The sequence below is a fragment of the Peromyscus leucopus genome, chromosome 5 (assembly GCF_004664715.2).
Source record: "Peromyscus leucopus breed LL Stock chromosome 5, UCI_PerLeu_2.1, whole genome shotgun sequence".
Lineage (NCBI taxonomy): Eukaryota > Metazoa > Chordata > Mammalia > Rodentia > Cricetidae > Peromyscus > Peromyscus leucopus.
Window position 1 is genome coordinate 89,881,715 of NC_051067.1, and position 27,132 is coordinate 89,908,846.

The 27,132-nt window shown below is 40.5% G+C and overlaps 1 protein-coding gene across 2 annotated transcripts; it reads right to left on the bottom strand.

Annotated features, from left to right (window-relative positions):
* Window positions 1-2,137: 2,137 nt before the first annotated feature.
* On the bottom strand, window positions 2,138-21,107 carry Gypa (glycophorin A (MNS blood group)). 2 transcript variants are annotated; one of them, XM_028881758.2, is made up of 7 exons: window positions 20,999-21,105; window positions 18,388-18,471; window positions 12,502-12,588; window positions 9,252-9,287; window positions 8,501-8,586; window positions 6,523-6,591; window positions 2,138-2,608 (listed from the first exon to the last, which is right to left on the bottom strand). In XM_028881758.2, the coding sequence occupies exons 3-7, from the start codon at window positions 12,563-12,565 to the stop codon at window positions 2,576-2,578; spliced, it is 288 nt and encodes a 95-aa protein (XP_028737591.1). In that variant the 5' UTR covers window positions 12,566-12,588; window positions 18,388-18,471; window positions 20,999-21,105; the 3' UTR covers window positions 2,138-2,575. The 2 variants fall into 2 exon arrangements, with proteins under 2 accessions (XP_028737591.1, XP_037062041.1); XM_037206146.1 differs by lacking the exon at window positions 18,388-18,471 and having other exon boundaries at window positions 20,999-21,107.
* Between the last annotated feature and the right edge of the window lie 6,025 nt (window positions 21,108-27,132).

Genomic DNA, 27,132 nt, shown 5'->3' on the forward strand with positions numbered 1-27,132 from the left:
TATTTTTACATATCCAAAGAAGTCATCTTGGGAGTTAAAATACACATTTATGCAAAGGCTGAGGCTGAGCAGAGGTCTTCATCTTCCTGTCAATCAAGGGAAGAGATGCAGCATGTGACCAGGGCCTGTTACACCTCCACTTTATGTCTCCTATGAGCAAGACAGAGTGTGTCCGTGTATAAGAGGGCAGAGCATGGGAACACTGGGGTCGCTGGGTTTACCTTTCCTTTGGGGGACTGTGGGTCTCCTGGATCCTTCGGAGACTTCTGACCCAGGAACACTCCAGAATGATCTGTTATACCCTTGGGGTGATTGGTGCACTTGGAGATAAAGCCCTTCTCTGAATATTCTACTCTTTGCTGTCATTCTAACAGAAGCTGAAAGTGAGTTTGCAGCCACCAGGGCATGCCTTTCCAGGGGCGCAGAGCTGGGGACATGACTTGTCGCAGGCACACTCATGCTGTGGGTAGAATTTTTCCTATCTTTTTATTTGAGCAGCGTCTGGATTTCAGGAGTTTCTTTTGTGAAAATAGCTATTTGGTGGACTAAATGCTTAAGATACAGGACATGGGTGCATCACTGTATGTTAACACCACAGCAACACTAGGCTTGTACACTCTTCCCCGGTTCTTTGAATTCCTTATTCACACTGAATGCTTCTTTCTCCCATGTGGACCCTCTGTTTACATCTCTATAAGGAAACACCCAGCATCTAATAATAAGTTTTCTAACTGGCTTCACCACCCTTGCTCATCTCAATCCCCAATGTTAAGAACTTCAACTACAGTCATGCATGGGGTCTTGATGTTCTTTCTGCTTTTGTGTGTTGGGGTGTTTTGTTTTTGTTTTTAGCCAATTTAATTATAAAAAAAATACAAAGGGGCTAAAGGTCATTTCTTCATGCAAACACTAAATTTCAATTTGAAAGTCAACTGAGACGCACAAGGAAACTGCCTAGAACAGTTCCAGGAGATTAAAGCAATATGTACTTTAATTATCCTCTGCATTCCAGAGCTCTGTTGAGACAGAACATTACTCTAATCTCTTACTGTCTTTGACCAGTAAGTTGCTTTAGACATAAGGTTAGACTCAGGTCCTCTCTTAGTCTACCATTTTATATTGTTTGAAATAAGTACATTTAAAATTACCTTGGCACTTGGGTCATAATTGAACTATAATAACTGAATAATATTCTTAAATCTACTTAAAATATATATCAACAAATATTCTCTTATTTCCATTCTTTATTTTAAAAAGGTGACAAGCATACAACATCCTCTGAACAGGCAAGTAGATTCTTTAAAAATTTATTAAAAGTAGATTTAAATTTCTAAGACTAAATATGTATTGTAGCTGTTTACTTAGTTATCAGAAAACAAGGTAAAGCCATATGGAATCTTGTCAACTTGGAAATAGATAGTCACAGGTCTTGTTTTATTTTGATTTTTAAAAGGTATTTTTATTAATTCTTTGAGAATTTCATATAATGTATTTTGAACATATTCATCTCTTACCCCCCCTGCCACTCCTAGATCCACCTCTACCTCCCCACCCCTCCCAAATTCAAGTCCTCTTTAATAAAAACATTGATTATTTTAAGTTTTGCTATAAAGGAGTACAGTGTCAAGTCTAGTCACAAAGTTCCTTAGTCACTTCTATCTAGAAAGTTCTTTTTGATAATTCATTTCCTGAAGTTTTATTAATAAGGGAAACTTTCACTGGATGAATTCAAGAAGTTTGTTGGGAACTCAGATTACCCATTAAAGTTTTCACCTGCACCTCATATTTATACACATTGCTGTAGTTACTTTCTGATTTCTATTGCAAGGATGGGTCTGTGATTATTTTCATCCTTAGGGTACTCTGGTCTTTAAACATCTTTTTGCAACATTAGTCTGAACTCTGAAGGAGTCAATCCAACACTGTCAGACAAATTACTTTGAATCATTCAAAAGCAACTCACTGTTCAAAATATCCACTACTTTTGTGTTGACTTACATATCAAATAATAGATGTGTGTCCTTGCATGCATTTATGTTTCTGGCATTTCTGAATATGAGCTTTATTAGTGTGGGAAAAGCACCCACACCGCTAACATGGAACTGTGTGTTGCCTGTCTGGCAAGGAAGGACAGGGGTAGGACTTGCCGGCCTTTTAGTTTATTTAAAACAGTGAAGCTGAATTCAGCAGTTAGAATGATAAAGGAACTTGGATTTCACAGAGATACTATAAACCTTTCAATGATAACATTATGAACAAAATATAACACAGTCAAATAAGTCAGTCTTAATGGACAGCATATAAACTCAATTGAAATTTTGGAGCAAAATTTCTAGTGAAGTAGTTACAAAAATTTTTACCAACACGAAATCAAGTGTAAAGGAAACTTGTTCGTCATCTTCAGTTACTAATGAAAAGAGGTGTCCCTCCCCCGCCGCCCCCCATCGTGAAGCTTCAAATGGTGACATTTTCTCTTATAACAGTACAGCTCAGGACGGTACATAATTTACTGAGATGTCTGATTCTTGTATTACTTTTTCCATTGACTGAAGTCTTGTGTTTTCTTTGAGGTTTTTCAAACATCGGCAGGCTCTTCTTGAACAACGCTCTGTAGAAGGATGGGGCGGGTACAAAACAGTCATACAGGACACCGTTAGATATGAAACAACATGAGATCGTTGCATCCAATAAATGCCAGGATGCTACATTCTTGGAGCAGTCTTTGAAGGTAATTGTTATAAAATAGCCTTTGTTTAGCTCTATTGGAGGGTTTGTTTGTTTGTTTTAGAAAGGCACAAAGTTTTTCCTTTTGAAGACCTATTTTAGAAATCCCAGGTGAGAAACAAACTCAGTTCTACTCCTCCCTTCTCCAGAGATGAGAAACCACAGAAAGTGGGGAGCGGCAGGGCCTAGAGCCACAACAGTAACGAAGTGAGTTGATTTACATACACATGGTCAAATTGTAGGCAGGCTCCCAGTCTTCAAGGTCTTTCTTAGGAATAATGTCCTTTATGAAGAACCTGCACAGAAGCTTGCTGCTGCACTCCTCTGACTGCTTAGAGGAAAGGCACTCAGCCAGCTCCCTCAGTGTACCCCATAGCCCTACCTTCTTGACTGGAAGGTTGCACGTAGGTCATGTCGTGTCTCAAGAATATAACAAAAGGGACCTGAGGGCATTTGTCCCGACAGCATTTCCTAATCTTCTTGTGTTTGATACCACAGGATGGTATCTCAAATATGCCCAGTGAGCCTGGTAGGGTACATGAGGCTGGTAGGGTCATGTCAGGAAGCCACCATGGGCAGTTGACTAAAATTCACATACTCTAATTTCCCACCACGCCCACGTCATGACCAAGTACAAGGAAGGTAAGCACTGTCTGCCTTGCTCATCCCTGAAGATTCCTGGTTTCTACAGAGACCACAGAGCATCCTGGCCTTTTAAACCTTCAGCTTCAGCATCAATTTGGGACAGTATTCCGTAAAGTAAGGACTAAAGAATTTTAATGATTTTCGTGTTTTCTCACATCTCTTGTGGGATGTTTGAACTCTTAACTCATTTCACTCACAACTATACCCTGAAAAATTTAATCTACACTGATATGGGAAAACAGTGAGCCTAAAATTTGGTTCACGTGTTATGATTATGGGAAATAGTGTTAATAATTATGGGAAAAGCTTCAGTTGATTTTGAGCATTCTAATTCACTGTTCTCAACTGACGTCTCCCCCAATACATACTTCTTAGGTTGATGCTTCAGGCACAATTTCCTGAGAACTGTATGAGTGGAGTGATACCAAGACTGTGCACACAGACAAACTGTAGCAGGACCATTCAGCACTCACTCAGATACTCTGAATTGTTTTCTTACTGGCATGAAGGCCCCCCTTGGCCCTCCTCCCCTACCACCTCCCACCTCTCTCCCTTTTCCCTGCCCCAGGGATTGTTAAAGTTTACATTTTTCTTACAGAGGGAATCCTTGCACTTTGTTTTTAAGATGTAAATATTTCCCAGTATTGCTTTTGTCTTTGAGACAAGGTCTCTCTGCATAGACCTGGCTGTCCTGGAATTCACTATGTAGACTAGGCTGGCCTTGAAATGAACAGAGATTCACTTGAGTCTGCCTCCAAGGGTGAGGGATTAAAGGCGTGTGACACTGTACTTGGCTTATTTCCTACCTTTAAGGTTGGTAATACATTTTCTTTAAACAAACAATGACCCTGGGGCAATATTCTTCGGGATGAACAAAACATCCCTGAAATCTTGCATGTGTGTACCAACTTAGAACCCGAGTATGAAAATAAATGCAGGGGCCCAGACTTGCTGCAGGGGTACAAGGAGGCCGTTTAGGAATGGAGTCTGCCGGTGGGGTGGCCATGTCAGAGGAGCAACAGGTGGCAATTGAAGTTCAGGCATCAGCCCACCAGGAGGAAAATCCCTGAGGGTGAATCTCAGATAGGAAAGGCCCCAAGACCACAGACTCCAGAATGTCTTTTGCTTCTGCTGGGCTTTTACATGTTTGCTGCTGCCATCTTTCTCTGGTATCTGGCATGGTGTGAATGGGTGTGGGGAGATCCCCACTGCCTGTGATGTAGTGTGTTTATCTCATGGAAACATCCCAGTAGACTGGGCATTTTTTTTTTTACTTGTGGATTATTATGAAGATGATTTCTTCCTAAGCTGTACTATCTAATTGATAATAATATTGTTAGTTTAAATAGAGTTTTGATGATTAAAAATACAAAAACAAAGTGTCATACAGCTGTACCACGTAAGTTTCTATTGAGGAGTCATATAGACTGTGGCTTAGGTTAATGATTAAGAAAAACAACTGAATCCCAGTAGCCCAGACAGCTTAAATTCTTTAAACCTTAATGTTGGCAGATATGTTCACAGGTTTTGGAGTGCATCATAACTGAAACAAAGCTTTGAAAATAACTTAAAGTTAGACTAAGATGTTTTTGTTAAATAGCTTTGAGGTGAAAAACCCAAGAAGACAATCTAAAGTTTCAGAAAGGCACATAGTTGAATGTGGAACTCTTTAAAAGTCAGGAAACAAGAACAAAGAAGCCCAGTTATCATTAGCTGATGTGCCTTTCTTGGTTGGATTGGTTGATGACCAAAGGTGATGATTATTTCTTTATACCCATTTCTGCCCTCAATCTCCTGATATAAAAAATTGTTGATGAGTGGGTATGCACCCTAAGGATTTAAAGGAGAGCTTACTGATTGTTTTTCATGTATAAAAATTTAGGTTTGTGATTCCTTTAAGATTCCTTATTAGATTACCTTTCAAAATAAGTAATAAAGTAATTGATTCTTTTTTTTTGTAACCACAATATGCAGCCTGCCAGGAAAAAAAAAATGGGTAGAAAAAAATGCCCTGCTTGCTTACACTCTGTTAATCTACAATAAGTTTCTTTGACGTAAATGTATGTGGGTTCTTGGGATGACTTTGTTTTAATCATGTAAGGGAGATGAAAAACATGTTTTTACCTGCATTCATTATAACCATTCACTTGGAAAATAGAATGTAACCATATAGTAATTTTTATATTGCCTGGAAGATTTTGCTGGGGTATATAAGCTGTAAGGGAAAGAATAAAGACAGATTTAGAAAGAATTAGAAGGAAAACATCCAGAGTTAGAAGGAAAACATCCAGAGTTAGAAAGAGTTAGAAGGAAAAAATCCAGAGTTAGATAGAATTAGAAGAAAAACATCAAGAATAAAGATAGAGTTAGAAGGAAAACATCAAGGATGAGAGAAGGAAATCACCAGGAAAATAAAGAATTGAGAATATGAAAGAAAAATAAACAAAAGGTCTGAAGGAAACCATCAAGAGAATGTGTGAGTGTCTTTTTCTCTAACCCCCTCATATAAAAAAGTCATAGTAAGTGCCAACTCCATGGATTCCCTTTGAGCCCTGCGCTGCTGCTGGAGGCTGGGCCCCAGGGAGTGATAGGAGTCTAAAGTGCTGATGCGAGCTCACAGGCAGGTGCATCCCAGGTAGACTCTTGCTCCATAGCCCAGGCTACCCTCCAATCCACAATTGCCACTCTGTGTGCTGGCAGAAGAAAAGGGCAACTCCTCAAGGTTGTAAGCCAAGGGGTGTGGTGTGGTTTGGAAGCTGGCTGCCTCTATAGTTAGAGCATCACATCCTAACCATGCTTGGGTCTCCCACAGGTATTGCTTTGCTGGTTGGGAACTAAGGAGTACACTAAAAGAGTGTTTATTTTTTTCTTTCACTTACAGAATTTGTTTTACTTTAAAAAAAGAAAAGAAAAGAAAAACCCTCCACCTAGGAGAGACTCTCTTTAAGCTATGAGCAAATCTCAATTAAAAAAAAAATTAGCATTGGTGAATCCAGTTAGTTTGCTTCCCCATGATTCAGAAAGATGGAATTCACTAATCCATTCCTTTCTCCAAACACCAAATGAACATTTCAGGGTTTGAACATTACCTAAGAGAGAATTTCATTTTCAGAAAATGACTTTTCTGCAATGCATAGAGACAATACCACTAACCTGTTCAATAGAACTTAGATGCACATCTGTGTCTTCGCTCTTGGGAGGGTGTATGTCAACTGAACTTTTCTAGGAACAAAACCCAAAAAACTATCACCACCATTGTCTAAATCAAATAAAAGTCCCTCAAACAAAATCATTTTTTTCTAAACTCCTTTACTTTTGGTCGAAAGTTATATAGTCTTATTCTCTTGGGAAAAGTCTCTATCTCATAGATACATAAGAACATTGATTTAAATTCTGTTTTGTTTTGTTGTAACAGGATCTCACTATGTGTAACTCTGGCTGTCCTACTAGAACTCCCTCTGTAGACCAAGCTGGTCTCAAACTTAGAGATCCACCTGCCTCTGCCTCCCAAGTGTTGGGGTTAAAGGTGTGGGTCACCATGCCCAGCTCACTGATTTAAATCTATATCCAAATTTCTAAATAGTATTTCAATTCAACAGGGGTCATACTATCCTATAGAGTGACTTTGCCATATTCTCTGCAAATAGCAAATGTGGAAATAAGAATAAAAATGAAGAAAGTACATTTCCAGAGTCATGTTGTCCAGATCCAAATTCTTCTGTGTATAAAGAGAGAATATTCTATGAATTTTGCCAACTGAACATTTCAGGGTTTGAACATTAGCTAAGAGACAATTTCATTTTCACATATTTTCTGAGAAGATGACTTTTCTACAACGTATAGACTTGAGATGAAGGAGTCATCTCATATCCGGCATATCTCAGATAACAAGCAAGCACCCATAAATTTAATATACAGCCAAATTACTAATAAATAATGAAATGTGTAACCTTGACTGACAAAGTGTTGACTAGGAAGACATATTTACACTGAATAATGAGAATTAGTGATAGAACTGACTGATTGTGGAAATTGCCTATAAAAGTGGCTGAAGATCCAAGCAAAGAGATGGTGTAGATTTCCTGTCATTTTTAGTGTGATGGCCCTGCTACCATAGTGTGGTCTCCCTCTAACTTTATCAATACGATACAGACAGATCATTGTTATTGTGGAGCAATCAGGGAGAGATTAAAAATAGAAGATGCTAAATGCCCAGTTGTCAATTTTATAAATTCTGTTTTGTTTTGTTGTAACGGGATCTCAATTTTAATTGTTGTAACAGGATCTCAAAAGCTGTCAGTTTTATATGACTTGGTGCTTGGGATATAGGACATAGCACTATAGATCCAGGGACAGTATCACAAATGTACAAGGTTTGTGTCTCAAATATCTTAGGTAGAAACCTATATACTCTAGAAAGCTGTTGAATATGTATTTAACAAATTATAGAAATAATTCCTGAAAGTATAGTCTTATATATGTCTTTAAAAATAGCTTTAATGATTAAAAATTCATATGGTGAAAACTAATGGGTGAATTTTGAATAATTTATTTCAGAAACAGCTAGAATAGAAATAAGTAGAAGTGGGTCTGGAGAGACTGCTCAGTGGTTAGGAGGAGCAGTGACTGATCTTACAGAAGACCCAGGTTTTGTGCCAGTACCCACAGGGCTGGTTACAACCAGTTCCAGGAGATCTGATCATTTCTGGATGCTGGAGGCAATTGCATTGACATGGTACACCCAAACTCATGTAAACACACACACACACACACACACACACACACACACACACACACACACACGCACACACAATATCAATCTTAAGAAAGGAAATAAGTAGAAGTTTTAAATGTATCTAAGTATGATATATTGTCTTAAATATTTTATTCACAAATTAAATACAAGTAGAAATTTGACTAGCTCAAAAGATTTATATGCAGAAGTCACCTTAAATTTGGCAAATGCAAAAAAACGGTAGAGTTGAGGATTCCGTGTTTTAGGTGTCCAGTTAAAAAGGATGGAGCTTTACAAAATTTTGCTTCTCTTTGTGTTCCAGTTGTACTCAGAAGACTATGCTGCCCAAAGTTGTTCACACTGGTACTTAAATCACGATGGACAGTGAACTCTTACCTTGGTTACTAGGCTGATTAAGTAATAAAAGAGAAGGATAGTTCCAACGATGCCAGCGATCACCCCCAAAACAATGGCTATTGTCACTATGGGAGATAAAAAGGAAGAAAGTGAAGAATCCACTGTGTCATTTGGAAAACCAAACAGGGTATTATAACCTTGCCTGCTCACAGAAAATGCATCAATACTTCATAGTTTCATCCACATTTAATCTTTAAAAACTTTGGATTTTGATAGTAACCTTGTGGGCACCTGGAACTTTATGCATTTGGCATTGATTGGAAAAAGCCACAAACTCTCTGATGGTTTGAACATTATGAGAGAAAACAATGTTTTCATGTATCCAAGGGTATGGAATGGATCACAGAATCACAGGTTTGGAAGGGAAGTAGCATAAACAGCTTACAAATGAGTAAATCCAGTTGAATGAGGCTGAGGTACCCAGTCAGACCACAGGAGAGCAGAATTAGAACTATTCTCCAGGTCACTTGGGTTCTAAGCATTTTCTTGTTATGGTCCACTTCCTGCACACTTGCTGACAGAAACAAAAGACCAGATCATGTATTGCTACTTCCAAAATTTAAAAGAAAAAAGTTCTTCCTTTAAAATCAGGACTGTTTGTTTTGGTCACTGACGTTAATGGCATATATTCACAATGGCATAGACCCTGTCACTTCTTCGGCATATGAAATGAAAACACTACAATTTAAAAATGGAATGGTTGTCATTTCATTAATGCACACCAACATACCTGGCTCGGAAAAAGGATGGTCATATCTTTTCAGTCCTGAAAAATAATGTTTTCAAAGTAAGTCAGAATAATAAGTAGCATATGTCTTTACAAAAAAAAAAAAATGTTTTAAAACAAGAGGATTTCTGCTGTGGAATAATCCTTCTGTACACTGTGAAAATGTGTTGCTTTCATTGCTAACAAAAACCTGATTGGCCAATAGCTAGGCAGGGTTTTCGGGGTAGAGAGAATGCTGGGAGGAAGAAGGGTGGAGTGAGAGGAATCGTGAGCCAGGCACAGAAGAAACAACATGGAAGTTCATAGATGAGGTAAAGGAGCCTCGGGCAGCACATAGATGAATAGAAGTGGGTTAATTTCCATTGTAAGAGCTAGAGTGGCAAGCCTAAGCTATCGGTTGAGCACTTACAATTAATTAGTCTCTGTGTGGTTATTTGGGAGTGGCTGCCAAGATACAGAAAAGCTCTGCCTACAGATTTCCTTTTTTCTTTTTGAGATTATAATTTATTATATTTCTCCTTTCCCTTTTCTCTCTCCAAAATCTCCCATGGGCCCTTCCCCACTGCCCTTCAAATTTATGGCCTCTTTTATAAAAAATTGTTATTGCATGCACATATGTATATGTATATACATATAAATTCCTAAATATAACCTGTTCAGCCTTTATAATTCTACTTGTATATGTTTTCAGAGAACTATAGGTGACTGAGGAATGCTGGGAATGGGAGGACTGTCCTTCCCGAGGGAAGAACATACCAACTGGTTGTCCAGTGCTAAAAGGATTTCTTATTCTTAACCATTTTTTTGGTCACTTTTCAACTCTAAAGTATTTGTGTTGGTTCAAGTGAGTGTTTGAACATTTGACTTTTAGTTGATGGAACTCTGCTGTGGTTATGGGGTGGTGCAGCCTAGATGGAGGAAGAATGGCGCTGGTGACAGACTGTGGAAGTTACAGCCTTGCCTCACTTCCTAATGGATTTCTCTGCTTTGAATTTGCAGTTGCAGGTGTGATTTCTCCATGCCTTCCACCACATGGACTCACCCCTGGAATCATAAGCCAAAATAACTCTTTTTTCCATGAGTTGCTTTTGGTCATGGTGCTTTGTTTTAGCAGCAGAAAAGTAACTAATACATTGTAAGGAAACATGTCATTCTTACCTCTAGTCATTTCAATGTGGATTTTTACTACCCAACACATATTCTCGGGTGAGAAACTTGCCAACCAGCTCATTAACTGAGGGGAAGGGTGTGAGGAAATATTTAAAGGGACACCTGATGACTTCATTAGGGTGTGGAATCGTGAAAAAGTGAGACAGTAGAGACTCTTAGCCAACACTCCACACACTCTATTCTCTGTTCCAGCCTAAAGAGGCTTACATGGCTATCGATCTTCTGGATTTATGGCTCGGCCAGTGTCTGAATCTGAACGCTTACTGTGTCTCATTTGAACATTTGGCAGTGGTTCCAACAGATTTCCCATCTGTTAAGGTTTCTGGAAGTTTCCTCAAAGCCCTAATAGAATCTGTCTTCCCCCACCAGTCCACACCACAGAGTTTTTTCTCTCCTGGCCTTTCACCAATGAAGTCCTCACACTATCACAGCCGAAGTCTCCTGTTTTTATTACAAATAATTGTCTCATATGACATGGTTTCATATGGCCAAGAATTTGGATATATTTTGCTGCTCTCTAGGACTGAGAGTTCTATCCAAAAATAAAGATTCATCAAAGCTTTTTGTCTCTCTTTTTGGGGCTAAGCATATAGGCTTTGGGTTCAACCACAGGATGTCTATTACTTAAGCAAGTTACTTATTTTCTCTGTGCTTTACAATTTTTTCAGAGAAAATGAGAATTATAATTTTTATGTCTCTGGGTTGTTGTTAGACTGTTAACTGATGCATGAAAATAAATAGTGCCCTGTCCCACCAAGCTGTCCTTTATAGAATGCATGTCGTGTAGCACTGTGTGTCTTCCAGGGGCTCTACGTGTTTTCCAGTTGACGTCTTCTTGTTGGCTTCATGCTGAAGTTACTCTCTAGTAAGATTGTTAATTGGATCCATGAGCCCAAAAAGCAGTTCTAAGCACTTGGCCTAATTTTTCTCCCTTGGCTTCTGAAACCTATTGCTTCCATTTATTTCAGTAGATACTTCTCAACAATTCCAACTCACTTATGATCCTGAAGCCATCTGAGTCTTTCTGAGGCTCTATTTTAAATGTGGAGTGCCTTCTCTAAGCCCATCTCTAAGTCCACAGAAGACCATCTGCCTTCTTCCTTCTATAAAACTAGACAGACAGACAGACAGACAGACACACACACACACACACACACACACACACACACGCATGTGCATGTGTGTGCATGCACGCACACATCCTATCTACCCTCTTCCTTTTAGAAAACTACACACACACACACACACACACACACACACACACACCCCATTTATGTTCTTCTTTCTAGAAAACTAGACATACAGACATATAGACAGATAGACACACACAGACCATCTATCTACCTTCTTCCTTTTAAAAAACTAGACAGACAGGCAGACACACACACACACACACACACACACACACACACACATGCACAAACACACATCCTATCTACTTTCTTCCTTTTAGAAAACTAGACAGACAGACAGACAGACAGACAGACAGACACACACACAACACACACACACACACACAGAGACAGAGAGAGAGAGAGGAGAGAGAGAGAGAGAGAGAGATCGCATACGCAACCGCACCACAGGCTCACACTCATCCCCACACCCAGCTGAGCTTATGGTTATCAGCTTGTAGGCTTGGGGATCCACCTGGCTCCGGACCTGCATCCTGACTGACCTCCTATTTAATCTGTGGAGAAACACTGTAGGGCAAGTATGACTGGCTTCCTTTTAAGATTAATGGCATGGAGGTCCCTCAAGACAATTCATTCAAGGTCTGTAGGGAAACAGGGCCAGCCCAGGTGAGCTAGTTTGGTTTGCTCCAGACTCTCTGAGGCCTTCGCTCTTGGTTCCTTTATTTGTCCCCCCACCCAATTTCTGGGTCATATTTATCATTTGGGTGCTTTCCTGGTTTCAGTTCCTTTGATTCACAGTGTTATTCCTGTGTGCTATTCCAAAGCCTCTGAAAGGCCCTGAGCAGCCTAGCTGGCATTTCTCAGTGTTGGTCAGTTTCCCTATGGTCACCAGCGGAATCCCACTGAGGAAATCCGCATCACAATGTAGAGTAGGTGAAAATAGAACAAACCTGTGTCATTTTGTGCTGTGAAGACAGGGATCTCAGGAGTGACAGACGGGTCACTGGGGGACATGTCAAATGGTGTGACAGAAGTACCTGTGTAAGACAGAAGTTGGGAAAGAGAAAGAACATGCAGTGACTGGGTGCACCATGAAGAACGCAGTAGAAGACAATTTCACCCCGTGCCCCTTGGTGGCAGCTCCAGAACATCCTTACAACACAGACACAGAGACAGGATGAGTGTGGCTTGGTTTCCTCAGCTCTGAAATGACTATACCTCTGGTTACATCTCTCAGAAAGTCATTTTTGATTTTGGATTTCACCAGACTTAGACTGCATGGGCAAAGGTACAGAACCAATGTCACAGACGGTCTAGAATTTGAGACACCATTACAAGTTGAGGGAACTACAGGTGCCTCATAGATCATGAGAGGAAAGGAATGGAGAGGTGGGTTGGCAGTGGAGGGAAAGGATCCAGGGACAGGCAGGTCCCACACAACACGGCTGCTGGTGAATGTGGACGTTACCCCACACTAAGGTTCTGATAGGTGACAACCACTGTCAATAGCATCCAGGAGGAGGTAGATAAAGAGGCCATGCCTGGAGAGGCACATGAGGGAACCCCTCCTTGTGGCCAAGACCTTTCTGGATAAGCAGTCCTCTTGTATACAAGCCACCCCTCCTTACAGAGAGTCCTTATCACTCCTTAACATTGCCTTCAGCGAAGACCTGTCGGTTTAAATTGTTCTTGTGCAAAAGCAGGCAGAGACAGTGTAGAAACAAAGCACATTGAGGACATGGCTGTGCTGTCAGCGCTGATGGGCAGAAGAAGCTCAAGTCATATGACATTCACGTGTCCTCAAATGCTATTCTTTTGTTTTCCTAAGCACTTACAAATATAAAGGCCATAAGCTGTAGATTGTACAAAATCCACAGGCTATGTATAGTTTTCTGGGCCCCATATTTGTCTAATTGGCCTCTTTGGCTATAGAACCCAATTATCAGGGTTCTTAGACCCCCCCACCCCAGACGATCCCATCATGCAGAAGATAGTGTATGCCTGCACTAGTGACCCATGATGTTCCTGTTACATTTTGGGTGGGTCTGCCTCATTGTCTCCTCTGAATACTTTACTGCCACCAAACTGAGGGCATCAATAGCCCATGAGACACCTGAGGTTTATTCATGCTCCCTATAAACCATTGGCCATTTGGCTCAGTACAACTTTATCCATCTCATATAGGATCCATTAAGACATATAGGTAACCAATGGAAAAATGAGCAAATAGGCTGTATGGCTTCCCATATATAAGAGAGGATAAGAACAAATAAATGTGTATATATGTCATACTTCTTACATATTTTACATTATTTGATTGTTCATCTACTTATTTATATGTGTGCATGCATGTGTGGGCATCAGTGTACCACAGTGTGTGTGTGGAAGGCAAAAGACAGCTTGTGGGAGTTGGTTATCTTCTACTATGTGGATTCTGAGCATCAAACTCAGGAGGTTAAGCAAGCACCTGTACTTAAAAAGGGATGAGGAGGGTTATTTTCATAAAAGGTACATTACCGAATGACACTTCGGTAAATACGGGACATTGTAGCTCCTAAACACAGGGACAAGGACTGTGAACCAAAGGAGAAATCGACATAAATATGATACTAAATTTTAACAGGGTTCTTCAATTGTGACAGACCAAAAAAAAAAAAATCCAAAATACTTGCAATAACAAATGATTAATTATACTTCTAATTTACTTCTGATTACTCATAAATAAATGAACATATACTTTGCAGTCATGTCTGCTAACATTCCCATGCAAGGTCCCACTCATTTTGTAGGTACATTGTTCCAATGCATGACAGAAGGATTTTGAGATCTGCACTCAAAAAATAGTTCAGGAGGGAAGGTGAACTTCTACAGTATTTTTTTCTAGTAAGCTATAGATTTCAGTGTTATAATCCATTGTCCTGGTGACCTCAAATAAATAGTTGTATTCATTTTGTTTTGTATTTTTATTTAATTTCTTCCATTTTAAGTATTGAATATAATCATGATGTGACTGGCCACATCAAAGAGTTACTCTCAGATTAAAAAATATCCATGTTACAAAAGAGTAAGAAATTATGACTGTCTCATGGCTTTGGAGGCAGCTTAATTGCTGTCATTACAGGAGAAGACAGACTGTGAACCTTCACTGAAGCCTTCTCCTTATAAAAAAGAAAACACAATTGTAAGAGGAAGAGCCAAGCCTGGAATATCATTCTGTGTGACAAAGAGAGCCACAAAGAGAGTGGACAACAGTTGTCCACTCAGCATGTAGACTGGAGTTGAGTTACCTGAAGGCAAATGAATTCAACTGAGGACTAGGAACACTTTGACCAGTTATTTGCAACTTTTGTTAGTATAAAATGAGATTATGACTAGTGTATATATCACACCATCACTGACCACATTAAATGAATGTGTGTGTACAGTGTTTTAACAGAATGGAAAGGCTGATCCTAAAATACACATGGAATGAATAGATCCAAATAGCCAAGGCAGTGAAGCAGTGTCCAAGGACACAGTCTAAAGATTCAAACTTCCTGAGTTCAAAATTCATGATGAAAAAAACAGAAAACAAACAAACAAACAAACAAACAAACAAAAATTCCAGTGTTTGGAAAGGTGTGTTGCTCTAGTGATGAACATAAAGATCAGTGGGATAGGATTGAGAATCCAGAAGTTAATTTATATCTCTGATTAATTTTCAAAGGAGTGTGGAGGCCATTCAATGGAAAAAAGCAATATTTTCAATAACTGCTATATTTACATGATAGGATTGAGAATCCAGAAGTTAATTTTTATCTATGACTAATTTTCAAAGGAGTGTGGAGGCCATTCAATGGAAAAAAGCAATATTTTCAATAACTGCTATATTTACATGCAAAAAGGTAAAGAACTTTTTCTTCATGTCACACAAGAATATTAACTCAAAATTTATTGAAGATATATATATCATATGTATATACATCAAACTATCATATAGAATATATATATATACACATACACTGATGTATAAAAGGTAAAACTGTAAAACTACTCTTGGAAGAAAATATAGAGATATATTTTATAACCTTGAGTTTGGAAAAATGGTTCTTCAGATATGACACCATAAACAAAAGCAACAAAATAGGAAATAGAGTCCATAAAAATACATTGAAAAGGTAAGAAGATGATTCTAGTATGGAAGAAAATATTTTCAAGTCATGTATCTGATAAGATGACATCTAGAATATACAAAGAGTTCTTACAACTATACAACAAAAATTTAGACATTTTAAACATTTCAATAGACATTTCCCCCCAAAGAATATATGAAATTAAAATGCCAACAGTTATGGTAAAAGTTACTCGGCATCATTAGTCACTATGGAAATGCAAACCAGAAACACCATGGAACTCCATGCCATACCTGCTAGCATGGCTACATGGAAGTTTGCCAAAGTAGAGTGGGTTGGCTTAAGACTTTCCATGTTGATTACCAAAAAAAGTCAAATACATCGAAGCATCTTTCCTTTTAGAGGTCTTCAATACTATCCTAGACCTTCAACATTGTACATTAAGCAGGCTTTTGTTTGATGATTTTGCTCAACTGTAGGCTAACACAAGCATTCTAAACACACTTAAGGGAGGCTGGTCTAAGCTGTGAGATTTAGTAGATTAGGTGTATCAGGTTCATTTTTTTCACTATAGTTTGGGGACATTACCCCAGGATAAGTCAAGGACCATCAGCAATTCAAATGGTGGAAATTACAAGTGTGAGCAAAGATCTGGAGAAACTAGAATCTTTACACTCTGGTGGGAGAAAAGTAAATAGTGTAGGTCCTGTGAGGAAAGTCTGGGGTCGACTCAGCAAACAAAGTGCAGTATCTATGACTCCATAATTTGACCTCTGTGAATATTTACATGGGTGTCCTCCCCCAAATTAGCATATGAATAGTCATAACAGCCCAATTCACAAGAGCTCAAATACACACATTGCTATTAATTTTCTGTCAGTGAATGACTAATTCATTCATTCAATGGGATAACTTCCAGCCATAAAAAGAAATGAATACTTCATGCCCCAATATGCACAGATAAACATGTTATCCTAAGAGAAACAAGCCTCACAAATGCCACCGGTTGTATGAATCTATTTATTTGAAATATGCAAAATAAATAAATCCATAGCAGTAGAAAGAGAATTAGTAGTTGCTGTGGTACTGTGGGCACAGGAGGAGGGAGTGACTGGTAATGGACCTAAGATTGCTTTTTGGAATAACGAAGATATTCTGAAAGCAGACAGTGGTGATGAATATACATCATTCTGGGCAAACCGAACACTTAAGACAGCAAAAATGGTGAACATTATCTCAAGCATATTTCATGTTGATAAAAAAAAATGAGATAACTTTATTTCTTGGGGGCATGGGACATTGGTTTAGTATGAGGATACTACAGTATAACCACATAGTGTCTAGATTTACACACTAATTCTCCATTCACTGGCTAGAGGTAAATTTTCAAAACATTTTGAATTCCTGTTTCTTTCATCTGCAAATAAAATACTTTTTGCAAAGAACTTGTAGAATAATGGAAACAAATACACGCGATGTTTGAATATACATCATAACCCCATTAACCAGAAGCAATAGAAGCCAACCTTTTTTTGAGATGGTTTCTTGAAGTAGAGGCCTTACTTACTCTGTCTGACTGTATATTTTTGTAGTCTTAGATACGAAATTCCAAGTGGTTCCTAACAGCACTGAGCATGTGTGAATACTACCTGCATGGAAACTGCTTGGAAATATTGACAAACTGAGGTCCTTGTTGAGGCGGGGGTAGGACAAAGGCTAAATGTTACTCAAAATAGATCTCACTTTTAACCTGGACTGGAGGAAACACAGCTAAGCAGAACCTCTTTTACTTATATTTACACACACTTCCAAGCACCAGATTCTTCTTCCCTGCATTGAGTGGTTTGCTTTTCTGTATTCTGTCAAGTTCATTGCTTAGATTGAACAGTGTCTTTGTTCTATACCTCCTTAGAGGAAGCTCAGCCAGTTGCTGAACTCAAGCCTGATGTAAAGATCTCAGGAGATGTCTATAGAGAACATGAGGGTTAAGAACTCCCTCGCCAGACCTACGTCCGAGGTCAGCATGGGGCAAGAAAACTGAAGGAAAAATGGGCAATGCTTCAGGGCCATTCACAGCTCTGAATTAGGCATTGGCCAGAACACTACCTCATTCTAAGGATATGGTAAAAGTCTTCAAGCAGTTGTGTGGTCTGAGGTTCTATTACAGCTGCTTTTCTGATACTCTTAGTTATAGAAGGTGTGGCAGTTTGGGACTTGGGAATGAATTCCCATTTCACTATGGAAAGACTAAGATGAGAAACTGTTGCCAATGGTTTGTGTCATGCATTCACTGTGACTTCTTGCTCTTTCCTCTACTGTATCCTTTGAGAATCAGTTTCACCATGAACCCTTCCACAAATTTTATTAACCACAAAGCAGTGAACAGCGATGTGTGTCTTCCTCCATTGACCGGAAAGCACTGTTTGCTGACAAAGACTTTCTAAGAAGCAGGGATTGTGTTCGTTCATTTTGCTTTTCTAAACCCTTTAAATATTTCTTCAGTGCATGAGATGATTGATTCTCTTTGCAGAAACATTTCTGCTTAGGAAAAAGCCAAGAGAAAGAAATTTGTGAGCCTACCCCCAGAGGCAACTGTGGGATGTTTCTGGTCAATGTTTTAGTGTCAGTTTGTTGACACCAGAAGATGTTGCAGATACACCTTACTGAAGACTCAGATAAGATTCCAACGGCTAGAAACCCATTATATAAAAACCCAGAGCCTACCTGATGCTGGCAACGAAACTAGATGCTCTCTTTGGTAGTGTTCAGTTGAAGGTATCAGGGGAGCAGGTGACACATGAAGAGAGTCTGCATACAGACAGGAAAGTTAGTTCAAGTGAGCCTCCCACAGCCCACAAGGGCTGACATCTCACCCCAGCTTGAACGGTTACTAAAAAAAGACTTATCATTTTATTTAATGGGTGTGAGGATTTTCTTGCATGTGTGTTTTGCACCTTTATGTACCTGGTGCCTGTGGAAGCCAGAAGTGGCATCAGGATCCTGTAGAACTAGAGTTATAGACAGTTGTGAGCTGCCATGTGGGTGCTGGGAATTGAACCCAGGTCCTCCACAAGAGCAACAAGTGCTCTTAACCATGGAAATGTGTTATGTAAAAACATGGGTTCTACCTAAGTCTGGCAATGATGTCAAATGTTCTTCTTGGTAACCTGCAGTTGAAGATGTAAAGAGGGCAGTTGTAAGAGAATGGCCTGAAAGGAAAAGGTGGACAAGTCATTTAAAATGTGTTTCCTACAGCTTACAGAACGGCACAGAATTTGTTAACTATTCATCTGGTAGAAGGTTACTATGCAGAACACACCAAGAACTCCAATATTTAAAAACATGGAGAAGTCCTCAAAAATAGGGAAATAATCTGAACAGATTCTTCCTGAAAAAAACTGAGGAGGCCACAGGTGTGTGGAGGAGCCCTAGACCCCACCAGGGAATTGCCACCTCACTCCAGCAGGAACAGCTACTGAAAACAGATTTACTGATTTTTATGTCATAGGTGTGAGTGTTTTCTGGCATGTATGCACATGCACCTTGTGTGTGCACAGTGCTGGTGGAGGCCAGATGAGGCCAGATTCCCTAGGAGGGGAGCTACAGACAGCTGTGAGCTGCTGAGTGGGTGCTGGGAACAGAACTCAGGTCCTCTGCAAGAGCTACAAGGGCTCTGGATCATGGAGCGGTCTTGCCAGCTTCTTGCTTTGACACAGGGTCACACTGTTAAACCCTGACTGGCTTACAATGTGCTGTGTAGACCAGACTGGCTTGAACTCACAGAGATCTACCCTGAGTGCTGGGATTAAAGGTATGTACCCCCATGCTAGTTGGAATAGGTATTCTTTAAAAAAGAAACAAACAAACAAACAACCCCCCCCCCAAATACCCAAAACAAGTGTTGAGGACTTGGAGTAAATGTAACTCTTATAAGGAGTTGGTAGGGACATGGATTGCTGCAGTCACTGTGAACACAGTATGGAGTTGCCCCAAACGTATTACATAGCTGTTCTATTAGTGGTGTGTATTGAAAGGACATGGAATAAGCTCACCAGAGATACCCACATGTCATGCTTACTGCAGCTCTTTTCGTGTGCTCTAGGATGTGGAAGCAGCCTAAGGCCATCAGCATGTGATAAACAGATGCTATGGAGTACTACTCAGCCATATATTCAGCTTTGTTCTCCAGTCTGTCATGATCATCATAGCTAGCACCTATTTAGTGGTACTTATCGATACTTACTATGATGGTGATTCTTAATATACAATAAACAGATTTTTGCCTTCTTTTGGGTGCTGGAATGAGTACATTGTATTAGCACTTCTCTTAGCTCTTCTGCTGTTACTATGAGACAGGTACCGACATTGCCCACATTTTCCAGATGAAGCCAAGCGAGGGACTATGATTTGCCTCAGTGTTTTCCAGACTTTTAGATTTGATCCCAGTTTTGCTGTCCCTTGCACCATGTTCTTAACTCCTGCTTCATTCCATCTGCAGGGGAGTCTGGATCCCACCCCTGCATCCCACAGAAAGCTCTGCGCCTTTCTGCTCACTCAGACCCAGATCACAGCTATGCCCACGGGCAAACTCTGCTTCATACAGCTGCCTGCTCCTCCTATGCCTTCTGGGCCCTTGCATTTCTAACACAGAATCACTGTGCTTGAGATAACATTGCTTAAAATATCCCCAGAAGGAGGCCAAAAAATAAAGCTACTTTGAAGGAATTTAATAATACATGGACTTTATTTTAATGAACACACTAGTTTAGATTCATAGAACACCTAACCCAATTAAAAAGGTTTTCTGTTTGTTTGTTTAGTTTTTAGTTTTGTAGTAACAGTTCCACAAAGAGAAACCCTTCACGGTTTCAGAGTTCATGCTCACTCACAGCTTGTCTCTTTTCAGCAGGAGAAACTGGATATACTACTTTTGAAAAAGAAAGGCCACAAATCTACCTTAACCTTCACTACTAACTTTGGCTTGGGAATAAGTCTCTTCATAGCCCAAACAAAGTAACATGTTTATTTATATAAAGATATTACTTGTACTTGATACAATTCTTTTTAATTCTGTCTAGGCTTAGAATCGAAGCAAATTTCTTATACTGGGAGACTGTGATTCAGACTGTGCCCCAAATGGTGGGCACCCTTGTCTTTGGCTCTCATTGCCAGCTGAATCCTAGTAAAACCCACCCATGAGACTATTAACAAACTACTCAATTCATTTGCTCAGTTAGGTAAGTAAACCAAAATTAACGCAATTCATGGTTTAGTAAATTAACGCAATTCATGGTTTAGTAAATGAAACATCATCAAACTGAAAATACTCACTCACCTGATGTTGATGCCTCACCGTTACAGTCTCCTGCATATTGAGAGTGTCATTTAGCTCAGCCAGGAAGGCTAAACGTTATTCCCTGGCCCTGCCTACTTGCCGGTATCTCTCAGGTCCACCTTCCCCGGGCCTCTATCAGTTGATACACATTGGAGAGCATTTAAACGATGCAAAGTTATTTAGTGTCTGTTAATAAAGATAACCAGAGGGCTGCCTAACGGAGAGGATGTGTGTAATTAAAATCTTCATTTCAAAGAATTGCCGGCTGTGTTAAATTTACTTTATGTAAATGAAGTGGGCATGGCAAGGTAGCTGCAGGAACCGCTCAGTTGGACAAAAAGATAAGCGGCGAGGTCAGGGCGGGTGCCAGACTGCTGTAGAATGCGAATGTTTCTAATGTGGAAGTCCATATGGTTCATTAAGAAAATGACTTCTTATGTATGAATTGGTGCTCTTGAGAATTAAAAAGCTTTCAAATTTGTGACAATTCAAACAGTCATGAAAAAGACATGAGACAGGAAAAAATTTTCAGGAAACTAGAATTCAAATTGAACTCCAGTGTCGATGTGGCTGTAGAAGCAGTTTCCTTTAAAATGCACCCAAATAACAAAAGTAAACAGTAGAAAGCAAAAACAGGCAAACGCCAAGCCCCGAAGTAAAGCAGGTTATAAGGAAGGGTGTGAAACGCTAAGGAGATCCAGGCTAACAGAAAGCAGGAACACAGCCCATACAAATCCCAGGCAGCCACCCTCCCCTGCTCAGGACACAGGAGAGCAAGGGCTGCTTTGAAGGTCTTTGGAAGACTAGTCAGCTCTTCCTCGGCTCCGGAGCAGGAACTGATCTTGAGCTAACACAGAAATGCGTTCCTTCAGGCGAACTCGTTGCCCTGTCCTACCCGGATGGAAAAAATGCAAAACCTGGTGACTTCTCAGGATGGGAATTGGATGTCAGCCTCAGAGTCACAGAAGGGAGTGTGGAAATGGAGCCACATGGGGACCTCTAGCGGCTGATTTGCGTAATAGAAAAGAAATGTGAAAAATGCAACTGGAAAAAACATTACCTTACAACTGTCCTTCCCAGCCATCATTGTTCAGGAGTATCATCAGAGCCTGCCTCTGAATTCCATCACTCGAATGTGTCAGGTAAACACAACTGTAATTTTAGAATTTTGAGTCAGGGCCTAAGAGTTAAACCAAAGGTGTTTGAGCGTTCAGTCTACTAGCAATCCCATAGGTTTGTTGGTTCCGTGCGTGCTTGGCTACTTTCCTCTCAGTGCTGTTGGGAGAGTCCCTGCAATGACATGGATAAACATGAAGCTATGTTGGAAAGGAGGAAAGTAGCTTGGATCAGTGGACGTTTTGGCCATTCTTTTCTGCCTGCTAATATCTCCCAACTACACCTGCTTGGGATGATTTCTGAGGGCGGTTCCATGCTGGTCACATCTGCCAGGGAGAACATTTTTTGTTTGTTTGTTTGTTTTACATGGAGGGCCAAGGAAAACGGTACAGGAAAGTTGAGACGGTGGTTGGTGATAATGGCCTCCTTGTGACTGTTCCTTCAGCATGCCCAGGCTGCTAGTCAGAATGCTCTACCTCCTGGATTTGTTTTCTTCCTTTGCATGCTTTTTTAAACATAAGGAAACACAAAGTCATTCATATATGATGCTCAAAATGACCCTGTTAGAGAGTTGGGGCAGATAATACTCTTTAGACTCGAGAAAGCCAGGAATGGACAAGAGACTGCAGCGTGGTCCTTATTTGTCGCCACCTGCAGCTGTGTGGATTTCATCAAAGGTTATTTGTTGTTGTTCAGAGGTTATGATGGCTATACTTGCCTGTCAACTTGTCCACATCTGGAATGAACAGCAATGCAGAAATGGAGGGCACACTTGTGATCGGATCTTGAGGCAGGAAGACAAGATGCCTTCCATCAGGATCTTGAGGTTGGATGACACACACCTCTAATCCAGACCTTGAGGTGGGGAGACACACCCCTTCTGCGGGCAGCCTGTGTAAGGACAGTGGAAGAAGGAAGGTTGGTTCTTTTCACCTGCTCGCCCTCACCTTGCCAGCACATCATTCCCTCGCTGACATTGGAGCCTGCGTCTTCAGAATTCCAGAATATACAGAAGACCATTCTCTAAGTTCTGTGATTCTAAAGAACCCTGACTGATGCAGAAGTATAGCTCAATTTAAAACCAGGATATTAAATGGAAAAATGAGATTATTCTTTGCTTCTTTGCAGTTTTGACAGGCTCAAACCCATTAGGCAGCTGCCCTGGAACTCCTGGCCTTTCTGGCTCCCCTATTTCCCAACTACTAGGATTAGAGGCATGCACTTCTCTGCCGGCATAACATCGTTATCTTCTTCAGTGTTCTTGCTTGATGCTGGGATGAACTCAATCTCAAGCCTGCTTAGGAGATGCTGTACTAGTGTACTACAGCCAGGGTCCTTGTCTGTTCCTGCTTTCAGTTTTGGAGATGGTGTCTCAATGTTTAGCTTACATGGTCCCTTCAGCTCCCTTAACTCCTACCTCAGTCCCCTGAGTTTTTGGAGTACAAACATGTCACCATGTGTGGCTAGGCTCCTCTGGTGTGACTGAGCTTGCATCCCCATGGTGACAGGATCCACTGACCCCGCCACAAGCAGGCATTCTGGAGTTAGCCAAGTCCCTTTGCTGGTGCTCGCCTCCACAGCTTAGCCCAAGGGTCTGACGGTTGTGGGCCCAGAAGTTAGGAGGTAGGGCTCCCTCCCGCACTTTGGCATATGCTGCTCTTGTTGTGGAAGGTAATGAAAAACAACCTATGAGAAGAATGCCTTTACAGCTCCCGGTCTGTTGGCCGAAGCAAACCATGGGCCAAGCTGACATCAATGAGACCAGGAACTGTGGTTCTTCTAAGCAGATGTCTGTAAGCCACATGGCAGGGGCAAGACCACGGTTACAATTAGGAGTGCCAGTACAGGCTCACTCTCATTTACACTTGGTGGTGGCATAATCTTTTTGTACACTGTGAAGATGTGTCTTTGCCAAGGCACCTTCTCATTGGTTTAGTAAAGAGCTGAATGGCCAATAGCAAGGCAGGAGGAGGTATATGTGGGACTCCTGGACAGAGAGATGTCTGGGAAAAAGGGAGAGTTGCCAGCTGAACCCAGAGGGAGCATGACATACAGGAGGAGAGTTAAAAGTCATGAGTCACATGGCAACATGTAGATGAATAGAAATGGGTTAATTTGAGTTATAAGAGCTACTAGGCCAAGCTTAAGCTATAGGCCAAGCTTTCATAATTAATAATAAGTCTCTGTATCATTTTTTTTGTAAGATGGTGGCCCAAAGAAAAGATATCGGCCTGAAGAAAAGGCCTGCTACAGCACTTTCTGTCTCAACTTCTTCCTGTACTTTGGGGTTTACAAATCAGATTTAGTTAGCAGACCTCTTCAAGGCCTCAACAACATCCAGTGGTGAGGTTTAACTCAGATCTCAGTGTGTGGGAGGAGTGTTCAGTGTTTCTCAAGAACATTGCCTCTATTAGATTGTTAGATGCTGCTCCAAGGTGCCTCCAATTCCCTGGTGTCAGGTGACAGGTGTGGCTTTTCTGCTGAGGTTAAGTCTGTGCTGTAGCCATCTCCACTGGCTGGAGACACAACCCTGGTTACCTCTGGGTCCCCTCTGGAAACTTCAGTGTAAATTAGACACATACAGAGGCAGTTGCATCCCTGGATGCTGACAGGTATTTAATAGTGATCACAGGGCACTATGGTTGTGGACAGGAGTGTTAAACTCAGACTTGGGACTCAGCTCGGGACAGCTTTCTCAGAGAAAGCAACAAGACCCAATGGATGAGTGATCAGACAGAGCAAGGGAGACAAAAGAACATGCAAAGCAGAGAAAAGAGCATGAGTAGTTGTTGGGGAATATTATTTTGAGGTGTGTTACTTTTGTTTATGTTACATTTGTTTAACTCTACGAAGCTGTGTTACTGTGCCTGTCTAAAACACCTGATGGTTTAATAAAGAACTGAATGGCCAATGGCAAGGCAGGAGAAAGGATAGGCAGGGCTGGCAGGCAGAGAGAAGAAATGGAGAAATCTGAGAGAAAGAGAAGAAGAGCAAGAGCAGGAAAAGGAGGACATCAGGGGCCAGCCACCCAGCTACACAGCCAGACATGGAGTAAGAAATAATGAAAGGTATACAGAAATAGAGAAAGGTAAAAGCCCAAAGGTAAAAGCTAGATGGGATAATTTAAGTAAAGCTGGCTAGCAACAAGCCAAGCTAAGGCAGGACTTTTGTAATTAAGAGTAAGTGTCTGTGTGTAATTTATTTGGGAGCTGGGTGGTGGGCCCCCCAAAAGAGCCAAGAAACAAATAAGTAATGACAGCACAAGATAGATAGATAGATAGATAGATAGATAGATAGATAGATAGATAGATAGATTTCCAGAAGGGTTTAAGAGAGGAGGGAATACCTACCTTGAATGTAGGCAGCACCATCCCCTGGGCTGGGGTCTCATACTGAATAGAAAGGGAAAAGTGAGCTGAGCACCAGCGTCCATTGTTCTCCGCTTCCTGTCTGCTGATGGTTCTAGACTGGATATGAAGGAGAAAGTGAGCTGAGCACCAGCGTTTATCTCTCTGCTTCTCATGGCATGACATGGACATGGCATGGCCTGCTGGGCCTTCCTTTCATGACAGATTTTACCTTCAAACCATGAGTCCCACAAGCTCTTAAATCCTTCATTAAAACAATGAGAAAAGTACCAGATACAGGTGCAGTGCTAATTGAGCACCAGGTTTATACAGTTGTAAATTTTTTTTTAATTAACTTTGCATTTCCAGCTAGAAACTAGAAACACAATGCCTTTTTTATTTGTTATTTTTTCTATCTAAAAATATTGATGGAATTTACTTTTTAATTCTAATAGTTTAAATTGATCCCTTTTAGTATACACTTAACATAATTCTGTTAAATCTACAATTGGATGCCAGTTTGCTTCCATGTGTATCCACGCACATGACCATATGTATTTATTTGCCATATGAACTTGGGAGGCCCCAATAAAATGCTTGATGAAGGATGCTGGTGGACAACTTTGGTCAATAAGAAAGGTCTGTCTCTGGTTTCTGAAAGGTTTTGTTCTGCATGCTTTCTGTCGTTGTAGTGGGGATACCATTTTGTTCTTTGCTCTGTTAATTTAAAGATTTTCATCCATTTCTTTCAATTGTAAAACAAATCAGTCTAGATGAAATGAGTTAACACTTCGTGTATGAGGTTGGATTGGATGTGCTGACATATGAAAGATTTCTGCATTTAGATATTTGAGAAACACCACCCCATACTTTTCCTTTCGTATAATGTCAAGTTTTGTTAATAAGTTTACTTTAGGCTTATAAAGTGAAACAGAAAATACTCATTTTAATGATCTGAGTTGTAAAAAATTAATACTAATGAGCTGAGAAATGGCTCAGAGGTTAAGAGCACAGGCTGCTCTTCCAGAGGACCTGGTTTGGTGGCTCAGAACCTTCTGTAACTCTGTGACCAGAGCATCTAATGCTGTTTTGGCCTCCAAGAACATTGCACATACATGTAAAGACACACATGCAGGCAAAACACCCATATACATAAAATAAAATAAAATAAAAATAAAAATTTTAAAAATGAATATTAATTACTTCTTAATATATAAACAATTTGGCCCATCTCCTGTTACCAAATGAAGCTTCTGGGGCCAAGATTGGGCTTTATCCAACTGAGTTGTTAGCCAAAGGGGTCCCATGGAAATCCCCAAACATCCCGGGCTGTTGACAAGAGAACAGGTTGCTCTCCACAAACTGACAGCAAGGCCCGAGTGCTGAAGACAACACCCACACAACTCACTGAACATGGAGAGGTCCAGCTGGTGCCCACACAGAACCTTCTACTCCCATGTTCTCGTGCAGCGCTTCTCAGCCTTTCTAATGCTTTGACCCTTTAGTACAGTTCCTCATGCTGTGGTGACCCCCAAACATAAATTTATTTCTGTTACTAACTGTAATTCACAACTGTAATTCTCTACTATTATGAACCGTAATGTGAACATTTGATATGCAGGGTATCTGATATGTGACCTCGGTGAGGGTTGCAGCCCACAGATTGAGAAC